The 14,247-nt window shown below is 38.7% G+C and overlaps 1 protein-coding gene across 1 annotated transcript in view; it reads left to right on the top strand.

Annotated features, from left to right (window-relative positions):
* Positions 1-1,782: 1,782 nt before the first annotated feature.
* Positions 1,783-14,247, top strand: part of Mios (meiosis regulator for oocyte development) — a 29,532-nt gene continuing 17,067 nt past the window's right edge. The window contains exons 1-4 of the mRNA XM_051151941.1: positions 1,783-1,931; positions 7,360-8,690; positions 8,953-9,051; positions 13,632-13,886. Coding sequence (XP_051007898.1) covers positions 7,400-8,690; positions 8,953-9,051; positions 13,632-13,886 — 1,645 coding nt within the window. The 5' untranslated portion in view covers positions 1,783-1,931; positions 7,360-7,399. The remainder of the gene's footprint in view (positions 1,932-7,359; positions 8,691-8,952; positions 9,052-13,631; positions 13,887-14,247) is intronic.

Raw genomic sequence — 14,247 nt, 5'->3', positions numbered from 1 at the left:
AAAGTTATGTAATAAAGAACCTAAATAAAGTCTAAATTATAAATTACAGTAACAACAACAATATAATAGTTAAGCCCTTTGTACTCTCCAGTGATACTAAAATATGCATACACTCAAATGTTTTATCTTAGTGGGTGTGATATTTGCAAATAACATATACATTCTCCGTACCTTATCTCTAAATTACAAACAATAATGTGCATAGTGTAAATGTCATATGAAGAATTGCTATACTACATTCTTTAGGAAATCATAACAATGAAAATGTACAAGTTTGATATAGACACAAATTACATATACATATATGTGTACATGTACATACATATATATGAAGAGACAGATGTATGTGTGTATATGTGTGTGTGTGTGTGTGTGTGTGTGTGTGAGAGAGAGAGAGAGAGAGAGAGAGAGAGAGAGAGAGAGAGAGAGAGAGAGAGAGAAAGAAAGAAGGATTTTCATGCAGCCAATCTAGCTCAAACTCACTATATAATATAGGTTGGCTTTGAATTCTTTGGACTTTTGGCTTCTGGCTTTGGGACTCTTTGGATATTAGAGAGGTACACCACCATACACAACGTAAAACATGTGCTTTACTCTGTGGTGGTTGAACCCGCAGATACAGAGTTGGATGCTATAAAGGGCGCTATTATAAAATGCATGGGAATCTCTCTCTCTCTCTCTCTCTCTCTTGCTCTTTGTATTGTACTCACCCTTCTTGCGATGATTTGTCAATATAATGCCTATTTAATAAGATGAAGTGAAGTGATTGATGTAGGCGTTGTGATGCATTAGGTACCAGGGAAGGGTTACTTGAAGCTAAGCACTGACACATCGGATAGCGGGGATGGCAGCTTAGATGCACAGGAACTATGGGTGCCATGAAGCTCCGGGCTGGACTGAACAGGACTCAGAAAAATCTCATCACACTCGGAAATTAAAATGTGTGAATTGTGTATTTCTGGAATCGTCCATCTAATATTTTCTGCAACTTCATAAAGCAAACTCACAGGTAAATGAGGGGCTCTTGTTTTCCTGTAGCTATATCCTGTTTCCTGACCCAGAATTTGTTCTTTTTCAGTGCAAGAAGGCTTTTCTCTTCCAACTGTTCCTGTCTTTTTACCTTTTTGTGACTAATGCATGTTTGTCTTAGTGTAGTGGTCCTCAAGGAAGCTTTACTGACAACCTAACCCACCAGGAGGGTGGTGCTTTCCTAAATAGTATTAAATTAGCCTTAAAAAGCCATCCCTCTTCTGTCCTGTTTCCTGCAGGGATCAATCATGTCTTTTTACTCATTCCTGTATCCCAATTTTTCAACACCATGTGAGTAGATACTTGGTGTTCATGACCGGTTTGGGGACTAACCAAAGGGTGTCTAGTTATGAGCCTCCAATCCTGAATTTTCTACTACATCCCCCATCATTACTTTTCAATGGAAATTAAAATGGACCACATAAGTCAAAGTGTGTGCACTGGCTCGATCATGCTATCTGTCTTCTGAGAAGCAATACAACACTTTGAGGACAGGGTTAAAGATTTGGGGTTAAAGCTTCTGGCATTTCCGGAGTAGGACACACTCTAGGCGGAGGACTCGCGAGGAAGGCGGGGACTTCGTTGCCACGCCCACGAATCGGTGACGGAAGGGGCAGGACTCGGGGGCGGGGCCTGCTCTGGGCGGAGCACTCGGGAGGAAGGCGGGGTCTCCACGCGGTGACCACGCCCCGGGGCGGCTCTGGGCGAAGGGGAGGGCGGGGCTCGCGGCGTGGAGATCCGCACCGAGGCCGTGGAGGTGGTTCGGTAGTGGGCCCCGCGGGTGGCCCGGGTCATCGCCCGCGCCTCGGCCGCCATCTTGCCCGCACCCGGGCTCCCGCGGCGGGAGGGGCGGCTTCCAGGCCGGAAACGGCTGTGTGGCGGGCAGCAAGCCACCGCCTCAGGTCAGTGAGTGCGGCCGGGAGCGAGTGTCGGTCGGCGTGAGGCCTGGGGCGGCAGCGGCGGGCGGGTGGCGTCCTGGTCCGTGGGATGGTCACGGCGCCGCGCGGCTGGCGGGCCTCGTGTGGAGCCCTCGGGCGGCCGCGTGGCGACCGTCCTCTGGGCGGCCGCGGCGGGCGTGTGGAACCGCGCGACTCCCTTGGCCGGGCTGCTCTGCCTGGTGTCTGGAACGTTCTGATTCCGGGTCTACCCGGAATAACAACAAGATGAGATCCAGTTGTACCCTGTTAACTTGTGGTTAAAGGGCCTGTCAACCCTGTGAGCTCTGTTCTCTACCTATGGGAGTAATGCAGATTCCTTGAGAGGAATGGGACCTCTCTGCTTTGCTGAAGCAGATGACTCTTAGTTGGCTTTTTTGAATAACTGTACTTTAACGAAAATTTAGACATGTGCAGTGCATCTTGGAGATGGTAGTACAGCGATTTAGCACGGTAAGAAAGTAGACAACCCCCTCAAAGCATATAATTTTTTTTTCATTATTATAGTGTGTTGAACTTGTGGCCAATAGTCACGTAGGGTTGAGATGTGTTATAAATCAAAGTACAGACTAGATTCCTAAGATTTAATAAAAAATGTAAAAAAATGTGCTTTTTTTATAATTGGTTGCATATTTTAAAAAACATTTTGGATTTGACAGGTTAAAAGATAATTACAAATTTCATTTGTCACTTTCGAAATGTGCCTTCTGGAGAGCTATAGGTGGTGGCTTGCTGTATTCCTTTCAGGTAGTTTTATGGATGTTCTGGTGGTGAACAGGGACTTTATATGGTTTTCATTTGCTGAGAACCTTTGAAGGGAAACTACTAAACTTGAAGGTGAGGACCTGCATTACTGCCAACTCTTACCTCCTCCAATGATTTTGCCCAGTCTCTAACATCTGAAAGCCTTCGCTTCCAGGACAGTTGAAAGGGTGGTAGGGACACGAGCATCCATGAAGCAGAGAACTCATTGTATTTGAGAGTAGAACTTGGTGAGGTGGAAATACATAAACTTCACCCAAGTGTTAGGGACTTGTAAGGGTCGGAGCTAGTGAGTGGCTGAAGAATTTCTGAGTCCTTATTGTTTGTTTTTTTTAGCTCTCCTCCAGACCAGATAGATCATTTTATGTATGTTAATGAGCAAGAGCCCATATGTATTGTGTAGTAGATCTCTTAACAGGATGGTGGTAGACACATTGTGTTTTCTGGGGCCATCTTTGTAATGTGCAGTAGCATCAGCCTAGCACTTAGAACGGCTAGCAGTTTAAAGCTCACTTTCTGATATTTTCATTTTGCCCTGGGCCCTGCAAATCTGGTAGCTGATCCGTTTCTCCAGCACTAGTCGAAGATGAAAGTTGACAGACCTGGCACAAGAACCAAAATGTCTCTTCTTGTCTTTAGTCCCTAACAAAATGAGAAGGATTTTTGTTAGTTCCCTTTGAACTCAAAAACGTTCTGAGGTTTCATATGTGTTACTGTCATAATTTTGTGAGTGGTAACAATATTCTTCACTGAGCATCATGTAAATCACATTTTTTTTTAAATTAGGTTTTTCATGACGGGGATTCTCTGTGTAACAGCCTTGGCTATCCCAGACTCTTTGTAGACCAGGCTGGCTGGCCTTGACCTCACAGAGATGCACCTGCCCCTAATTCCCCAGTGCTGGGATTAAAGGAGTACACCACCACACCGGGCCTTAAATCACATTGTTAAAGTTACAGTGTCTTAATTTCATTTTTGTTGCTGTGATAAAATACTTTGCCAGAAGCACTTTCTGGGAGGAGAGTTTATTTTGGCCTACATTTCCAGGTTAGAGTCCATCATTTTAGAAGGCAAGATGACAGGAACTCGAAGCAGCTAGGTACATTGCTTTTGTCGTCAGCAGCTGGAGTCAATAGATTAACGTGTGTATGCTTACTGCTCAGCTCGTTATCTCTACTCTCAGCCATCTCAGGATCCCCTAGCCTACTGGGATGGTACTACCCACAGTAGGTTGGTCTTCCTCCTTTTTTTTAATATACTCAAGATCAATCACCTGTACATAGGCCCACATGCTAACCTGATCTACACAATCCCTCATTGAGACTCTCATATCAGGTGCTTCTGAACTGTTAACTTGTCAGTTAAAACTAACCATCACATACAGTAACCTTATTGTTTCTTGTTTTGAGGCGGGATTTTATGTGTCTGAGGTTGACTCTGGATTCTTGATCCACTTACCTCCACCTCCCAAATGCCAGCATCACAGCTGTATACCATCACACCTAGCTTACAGTAACACTTTGAATTACATTTTTAAATTGGACTTTTCTATATGGAATATAAGGTGTTTTTTTTTTTTTTTTTGCCATACATAATTTGTGTCAGGAGTAAGAATACAGGATGGAGTCCTAGGTTAAACTGTGTTTAAGTATTGAGTTTTTCTTTTCCTTTTTGTTGTTGTTTTCAGGGACATAGCAAGAATCTCAAGACATGTTTAAGAAGCTTCCTCTGTTTGTGAGAATGTAGGTATGGGCATTGTCTCTTACTCTAGGTGGTATCTAGTTTCTCTTTGCTGTCCTACACGGTTCATTTTCTGTAATTGGCCTCCCTTCTTCCTCATTTTTCGGTTTTCAAACTCTTTTTCTATTGTGTCTATTTTTCTATGTGTCTATTCATTAGAATGTAGCTTTGTTAGAACAAGATTTTATCTGCCCATGTCTATCACAAATTACCAGAATCGAGAACAGTGCCCGGAACATACAAAAAATAAACAGCTACAGAACGAGCAGAATACAGTGTATTAGAATAACCTCTTTTAGGGTGCCTTTCTTTTGGGTCTCCCATCTCTAGAACCAACTGTTTCAGTGAGAGCTTTGTTCTTGGCTTAGGGCCAAGTTCCACTACCAAAAAAAGGAATGTTGCGTTTTTTTGGTGGAGGGGGTGGTAGGAAAAGGCTCAAGGAAACTGTAGAACTTTGAGATAACAGTTGTAAGAGCTGTTCATGGACTCCTTTAACACATACATTCACTGGGCAAACACTAACCATCCGCCAGCTAATTTTGTGCTATGTACTAGAAGTACAGCGGAAACAAAAGATATTTCATCTTTTGGCATGGAAGAACTAATCTAGTAGAAGAGACTTAAATACATGTTTTAAAGAGAAAGAATACTATTCAGTGAGAGAATATTTCTAGACAGGAGAACATAAAAGTTGCAGCCAAGAATTTGGGAGGAATGAGAAGGAACAGTGAATATATTCAAAATACTTTGTGTCCATGAAATTCTCAAAGAATTGATAAAAACATTATATTAGGAAAAATAAGGTGAAAGAAGAAGACATCTAACATAATTTTTAGCCTACATGTTTACATTGTGTATACACACACACCTTTACATATGAACACATAAACTATACATGCTCATCTCACACGTGCACAACACAGATGGTTTTTGAAGGATCATAGTGGAAAGATGAATTGTTGAGCCTAGATTTCACATAGTCTGTAGGGCCTTGAGAATATCGTCTGTGTAGTACCCTGAGTCGAGGAGAGAAAGAGTTAAATGACTGAGATACTGTAGGATTAAGGAAAGACAAACAACAAAGTAGAAAAAATAATAATTAATTAAAAGTGATATTAAGGTTGTAATTGAAATGACAGATTCTAGGCTTCAGAAGTGTTAAAGAAGAAAATAAAGCCAGTATGAGAATTTCTAGATTGAGAATTCATGTCTAAAAATGTTTATAGGATCAGGAAGTAAAACAGTAATGTGTGAGTTGAATACTTATCAAAGAACATCTTTGTTAGGAATGTATGTTAGTCTCTGTGCCTGATTCTTGCAGTAGATGTAGGTGGACTGAAGTTCACCCTCTGAAAACTGAAATCTGGTTGTACAAGTAGAGTTGAAGTGAGATTTGTAAATGTTTTGTTAATTTTGTATCTAACGTATTCTTGCCAGCCTCATGGAAGCACTTAATATTTGCATCAGCCCTTATTTTTTCAAATAAGATTAAAAAAAAAAAAACTATTCCAGTTTTAGTCAAAAAAAATCTGGGCTTATAAAGTTGAAAACTAAGAGCCTCTTAACTCACTTAATAAATGAGTCACGTGAAAGTCAGACCCCACTGTCTACTCAACTGTGGAGAATGTCCTGTCCATTGGCTAGATCTGGGTAGGGGTTCGAAGTTTACTGCCTGTATTGTCCTTGGCTGGTGCCATAATCCCCTGGATGGGGAGGCCTAGTAGCACTCAGAGGAAGGATAGCAGGTTACCAAGAAGAGACTTGATACCCTAAGATCATATACAGGGGGAGGAGGTCCCTCTCAGTCACAGTCATATGGGAGGGGAGTAAGGGGAAAATGGGAGGGAGGGAGGGAGGGAGGAATGGGAGGATACAAGGGATGGGATAACAATTGAGATGTAATATGAGTAAATTAATAAAATATATTAAAAAATAAATGAGTCACTTCATTTTCCCAAAGTAAGTGTTACATATGTACTGCTGATTATAAACAGATGCTTTTGAGATAAAACACAAGCATATTTTAAAAACATAGTTCTGTTAGCATATATTAAAATATAATGAATATGATTGCTGAAACTGCTTATTAAACTGAAGTTGATAGGATTTTAAAAATGAATCAGTTTAAAGAGACTATTCAGTAACATTATAAGCAACCCATGAATGAGCAAAATTTGGGAAATACTAATCTAAATGACTTTATTATTGAGTAGATGAATAAATCGTCCTATAACCAAAATTATAGCAAAACTAGAATATAAATCTTTTGTCTCTTTTATAAACCCCAGTTTTCATTCTGCCTGGTTCTTACTGTTGAAAGTTGAAGAAGCCAATGTCCTAGCATGATATTACACTTCACATTTGTGGTGTTCATTACATTTTGTACATATAGTTAAATTAGTAAAAAGTTACTAATGAGTTAAGTAGTGGTAACTAGGTCTCTGTGGCTAGGAAGTCCCATAGTAGCACAGACATAGAACATTTACCATTGAGGAGGTTTCACTAAATGCTCCTCTAACCATCACTTAGGATCATGATTCATTACTGCTTTTAAGTTTTCCCCCATCATGGGTATAGTACTTACTAATTTACTTATTATAGTGAAGTTATTATAACCCAAGGTTAATTTGAAGGCCCAAGGAATTGTACCATTAAGGTAATTTATCATAGGAAATAACACTGGGATAGGGTTCTAAAATCACTACTAGATCACTTTATTGGAGGAAGTGGTTACTCTTCTTTCTCCATTTTTAAACAAATGAACATTATCTTGGATCTTTAGCTGGAGAGGAAAATACAAATACAGAGAAAAAGAAGGTACTTGCGTAGAGAATTCAATGAAAGGATTGAATATTGCTGATACTTTAAACCTCTTTTTTTCATACACTTTCAGTGAATGGACCTGACTGGACTTTTTGAGCCCATCAATAAACATGAGTGGTACCAAGCCTGATATTTTGTGGGCACCACACCAGGTTGATAGATTTGTTGTATGTGACTCGGAACTGAGCCTTTATCATGTGGAATCGGCTGTGAATTCAGAACTCAAAGCTGGATCATTACGTTTATCTGAAGACTCTGCAGCAACATTACTATCAATAAATTCAGATACACCCTATATGAAATGTGTTGCATGGTATCTCAATTATGATCCTGAGTGTCTCCTAGCAGTTGGACAAGCAAATGGCCGAGTTGTACTTACAAGTCTTGGTCAAGATCATAACTCTAAGTTTAAAGATTTGATAGGAAAAGAATTTGTCCCAAAACATGCTCGACAATGCAATACCCTTGCATGGAATCCACTGGATAGTAACTGGCTTGCCGCCGGTCTAGACAAACACAGAGCGGACTTTTCAGTTCTAATATGGGATATCTGCAGCAAGTATACTCCTGATATCGTACCCATGGAAAAAATGAGGCTGTCAGCAGGTGAAGCTGAGACGTTATTAGTAACAAAACCACTGTATGAGTTAGGGCAAAATGATGCTTGTCTGTCTCTTTGTTGGCTTCCACGAGACCAGAAACTTCTTCTGGCTGGCATGCATCGTAACCTAGCCATATTTGATCTTCGGAACACAAGCCAGAAGATGTTTGTAAATACAAAAGCTGTTCAAGGAGTGACAGTAGACCCATACTTCCATGACCGTGTTGCTTCCTTCTATGAAGGCCAGGTTGCAATATGGGATCTTAGAAAATTTGAGAAGCCGGTTTTGACTTTGACTGAACAACCAAAGCCCTTGACAAAAGTAGCATGGTGTCCAACTAGGACAGGTCTGCTTGCCACTTTAACAAGGGATAGTAATATTATTAGACTGTATGATATGCAGCATACACCCACACCCATTGGGGATGAAACTGAACCCACAATAATTGAAAGAAGTGTGCAGCCTTGTGATAATTACATTGCTTCCTTTGCATGGCATCCAACGAGTCAAAACCGAATGATAGTTGTGACTCCCAACCGCACAATGTCTGACTTTACTGTATTTGAAAGGATATCTCTTGCCTGGAGCCCGATTACATCTCTAATGTGGGCTTGTGGTCGTCATTTATATGAATGCGCAGAAGAAGAAAGTGATAATTCCTTAGAAAAAGATATAGCAACAAAAATGCGTCTTCGAGCCCTATCAAGGTATGGACTTGATACAGAACAGGTATGGAGAAACCACATATTAGCTGGAAATGAAGACCCACAGCTCAAGTCACTCTGGTATACTCTGCACTATATCCTTTGTCATGTTAACTTTTGAGGCAAATTGGGTAAACGTGCTAAGTGTTTTACATGTAAATACAAATTATATAATCTAAAATTCTGAGATAATGTTTGAAACTATTGAAGTTTTAGTTTGTAGAATAAGGTGGTCAATAAAGTGAAATATCTTGTTTGTGTAGATTCTTATTGTGAGTTAGCTTCTAATTAAAATATTTTTAACTTTGAAATACTTTATTATGTATAATTACCAGTATTTCCTATGCATTTAAATACTTATGAAGCAGTATACAGAAGATATGGATCAAAAATCTCCAGGCAACAAAGGATCACTGGTTTATGCAGGAATTAAATCAATAGTAAAATCATCTTTGGGTAAGAAAATTCCATTTTATATTTTCAAATGCATTTATAACTTCTGTACTCTTACTTGATTTCTATTTGATTATTTCAGGACTGTGTACATAGATATCCTTTTTATCCCTCTTGGCTTTCTTATTCGCAGTTCAGTGAATTGTTAGGTGAATTGAGTGTATTTGTATGTGGAATGTTTTACAAAAGGAACTTTGATTCTTTGATGGACTATGTATATCAGATCTTTCAGAAATCTACTCATTTTTGATTCTGTGCTATTTATTTGAAAAATCTACCTTAAGAGAGGTACCGTATAAATTCATTTATATGATGCTGATTGTCAGTTTGAATTTTGTCAAAGCATCTTGTTTTTTAAAGACTAACTTAAAACACTCCTAACAAGAAGATCCCTTTTATTTTGCTACCCAAGTACTTTTATAAGGACTATGATACGACATGAAGTCTGGCCTAACTTGAAGAATACCTAAAAGTCCTTGATGAGTAAGTGAAGGACTCAGTTAATTGATGAGTTAATGCAAGATTTAAATTGATAAACTATTTAACACCTTTAAACTAGTTCCTTAAGCAGTTGTTACTCTTTTTATTAGAATTGTGAGAATATTATACTGTTTCTTAGAATTCAATTTCTATTTGTACTCTGTCCGGTTAAGGTGCTAGAAAAATAATTTATATTATTAGTTAAAGCCATAGCAGAAATAAGTACATTTTCTTTATAGTGCTTGCTTTGCTATGTTACAAATAACACACAGTACGTAACAACATGTGTTTTTAGAGTAGGTTTAACATTTCAGTTAAGCTGCTGCATTTGTTATAGTGGGCTTTCTTTTGGAGGACTTGATGTTTTTTCTACTAAAACTATACCAGAAACAGTAATCTTTATCATAAAAAATAAAGTGAGCAAGTTTAATGAGAAACTGCATTATTTATTAACAAAAATAAGAAGGCAGGCAGGAATATACCATGATTTATGAGTTTAAGTACTCGCAAGAATTAAGTACTATGTTGATAAAATTCATAGTACAGGGCAATGAGATAAGAGTCCAGAGTGTAAGAGGAAAAAAAGCAGAGAGCAGTATGTTAGAAATACTGATGCTTTATAAGATAGATGAGGTTGCTCAGAGTAATAGCAGAAAGTGGGAGAGTGGTGGTGGCACAGAAAAAACCATGGGAACCATATATTCACGTAGACAAGGGAAGGGAGTCATTCACATGTTAGATCCAATTAACTGAACGAACTGAACAGTATGAAGTGAAATCACCAATTATGAATAATTAAAGACATGGCTGTATAGGGAGGATAAAATGGTAACTAGTAGCAAGAGCTGCCCTAGAGTGGAGGGAGAGCTCTTGTTGCTTCAGTCTCCGTTTCAGTATAAGACTCAGCATGTTGAAATGCTGATTGGAAAAGGCATGTTCACAGCACTATAGATAATAATTCTTTTCTTCATTGTGTGTATGTGTGAGGGTGGGCATGTACATGCTGTTGTGCACATGGGGCGGTCAGAAGACAACTCTTGGGAGTCAATTCTAGTCCATCTACTTTGCTGAGGGAGGGTTTCTCTGATGGTTTATGAACTTCGTGCTCAGCCCACCAACCCATGATGAGTTTCCTCTCCCACCTCTGCTCCAAATTCAGTGAATACAGTTTTTCATTTTTCTATTGCATAGCACATATAGCTCTCTTTCATAGATATGTTAGAGTTTTATAGTTATTAAAATTATAGTGGAATGATAGATTTGAAGTTCATGATACCGCATTTTTTTATAACCCTGATTACGCTTAGCATAGTTGCCAAGCTAAGAAAGAATCTCTGAGCTGCCAGTGTTCAGTTCATTGTATTAAAAATGGCCTCTTTAAAAATAAGTAATTTGGGGCTGGAGTTGGGAGCATACTTGCCTAGCATGCAGGAAGCCCCAGGGTGAATCCCCAGCTGAGTGTGTTGGTGAGTCCTGTAGCCCCTCCTCTTGGGAGGTGGAGGCAGACAGCTCAGAAGTTTAAGCTTATCCTTGCTTACATAGTAAGTGTAGGGCCAGCTTGGACCACATGAGAGCCTGTCTCGGGCGGGCTGCGGGGTAGTAATTGTGGTTTGAGAGTGTTGTCCAGCAATAGGTTGGTACTTAGCATACATGAAGTCTTGAGTTCACACCCCATTCCAACCCCACAAAGAAAAGCTCTTGGCTGGTGATATCACTCAATGATGGAGCACCTGCTGAGCATATTCAAAGCCAGGGGTTAATCCATAGGACCACAAAATAATGATCTCAAATGTAATTATTTAATTTTAAACAACGCACCTTACACCTTCTCCATAAAGCAAAAAGATGTAGTTTGAAATAAAACACTAACATGGATAATATTTTAGACTTGTCACAAACCAACATCAAAGTGATAATCGCCCAAGTTACTTAAAAGTTTGAATTTTCGGTATTGTAGAGATTGAGAGCTTAGGCCTATTTTTATCCTTGTAAGGTAAGGTAAATGATTCTTATATCCATAGATGTATATATAAAGTTTAACTTAAAAGTGACAACTAAGTTTTAAATATTTGTCTCAATATTCTTTTGTTTGTTTTGAGACAGGATCTCTGTATGTAGTCCTGGCTGTCCTGGAACTCACTATGTAGACCAGACTGCTCTGGAACTCGTATAGACATCCATTTGCCTCTGCCTTCCTAGTGCTGAGATTAATGGCATGCACCACCACACCTGATTATTTTTCTCTTTTTAAAGTTTTTTATTCTTTTGATCCCTTGACAGATGAATTGTAGCTAGTCAGCTTTGGACCCTTTATTATTTTTCTATAACATAGATTGTCTACCCGAGTCAGAAGTCTGGGCACTGCTCAGGGCCCTATGCTAAAATGAAGGCTGTAGCTAAACTTTTAGTATTTCCTTCTAGAGATCAGAATATTTATTCTAAACTTATGTGGTTGATGGTCAAGTTCAGCAACCACAGAGACAGGTTGAAAATACATGTAGGAGACAAAGGAAAGTTCCTAGGAATGGGAAGGAATTGGATTTAGATGATATTGCCTTTAGCTAGAAAGATGCACATAACCTTGATTAGCAGGGTGGAGGGAGCATATTTGGGTTGAGTGACCAGCGGCTGAGAGGCTGAGGGTTCCCTGGTAGTTGTAATTGTAGAGCTATGTTATGCTTTTCTTTCTGGTTGGGTGATGGCCAGGCCCTACCTATATCTCCTAAAGGTTGTTTACTGTTTTTTACTAGGCTGTCTTCTCACAGATTACCTTACCAATATGGTAGCTCTGCCTGCTTTAAGACCAGCAGGAGATCTCTGCTCTACTGCTTCTCTTACTTGCTGACTCTCTTTAAGGGCTGGCCTGTTTAGCATAGGCCTAGACCACATAACTGGACATTGAGTCACTCACAGTCAATTGAGTAAGGACCTTAGCTAGATCTGTAAAATTCTTTAATTTCTGCTAGGCTGTTTAGAAACAAATCACATACTCAGCTTAAAATACAGAGGAGAGTGTTGCTCCCAAGATCTAAAAACCTTGGGGGCCTACTTCATTCTGCCTAGAATCAGCAGATTGAATTCTAAAAGCTCACCTATTTGATAATGATTATATATGTAAGTATATTGAGTCCTGTATAAGTACATACATATATAATTGTTGTAAATTGTGAAATATAAATTACTAAATAAAGGAAGTTTGTAATATGGACACTCATGTTTTCTATTCCATAATTTACTTTTTTTCTGAAAATAATGTATTTTTGACAATTTGATCATAATACTTTCTAGAACATTTAGGAATTTGTTATAGTTGTTAGAATCTCTAAAATTCATATTTGTACATTTTTTTCTTTGCCATTATTATTATATATGAAATTACTTTGCCATTATAACCAACTACCATGATTTCAGTGTAAATAATGCTATGAAAATAGTTTTTTTCATTAAAAAAAGATAACATAGTTTTCAAATTTAATAGCGTGAGGCATAGTCAGGTTATTGCCATTGCATTTTCTCCTTATTATTTCCCTTGAAGTCCTTTGATGATTGTAATCTCATTTTTCATGCATATAGATAGTTAGCACCATATAACAGTCAGACAGAGGTGGTCCAGACCTCCTCTGTTAAGGAATATGTGATACAGATACATAGAAGCAGACAAAGGGAAGAGAGGTCAAGTGCCTTGGATATCCATGGTAGAGGGTGTTTCTTGCAAATAAAACAATTCAACTATCTATTTATTGGAGCTTGTGTTTTAGTGAGAGAAGAGATGTGAGAGCTTATGTTAGATACCGTCTGTAGGACATAAAGGTAATAAGTGAGTTAAATAACAGAGGGATCTGTCTTAGGTTAGAGGGTCGAAGCAGAGACTCAGCTTCATGGGCCAGACCACTATTCTTACAGCAATGGCTTTTTAGTAACTCAGCTTGGTCCATAATGTTTTATTTGTGGTATACTGCTCGTTTATGCTTTTGTAAGATTATGGCTTAGAAATAGAATATTCTAAATGTTGAAATGTTTCTTTGTAAAGCTGAATGAAATGTTTCCTACTGTATTTCAAAGTAACAATAAATAAAACACTATAAAATGTTTTCTGTTTTTAGGAATGGTGGAAAGCAGCAGACATAATTGGAGTGGCTTGGATAAACAAACTGATATTCAAAACTTAAATGAAGAAAGGATTTTAGCATTACAGCTTTGTGGGTGGATTAAAAAAGGAACCGATGTAGATGTGGGGCCATTTTTGAACTCTCTGGTGCAAGAAGGAGAGTGGGAAAGAGCTGCTGCTGTGGCGTTGTTCAACTTGGATATTCGACGAGCAATCCAAATCCTGAATGAAGGGGCATCTTCAGAGAAAGGTACAGCTTATGCTCTGAGGCTTGGCAGTTCAGACAGTACTAAAGAGAGGATATGGGTAGTTTTCAGTTATCTAGTCAGTATTTTTTTTTTTTTTTTATTGAAAAGGAGAGTATATAGTGCTGAGCAGTGAATATTAGCCAATCCCATTACTATACTCCTGGGGATAGGCCAGTAAAAACATGTATCTTAAATTTCATTTTAATTAATATAAGTTTTCTAGCATGTTTTTCCCATTAAAGATAGATCACATATATTAAGGAATGTATATTAGAACTGCTTTAGTTATAAGCACTTTTACTTTAAACAGCTGGATATAATTTTGTGTAGACTTTCTTTTTTGGTAGGCAGCTAAATAATATT

Source organism: Acomys russatus, chromosome 10, assembly GCF_903995435.1.
Source record: "Acomys russatus chromosome 10, mAcoRus1.1, whole genome shotgun sequence".
Classification (NCBI taxonomy): Eukaryota; Metazoa; Chordata; class Mammalia; order Rodentia; family Muridae; genus Acomys; species Acomys russatus.
Note: the sequence above shows the minus strand (reverse complement) of the source record. Positions and strands in the feature narration are given on the sequence as shown.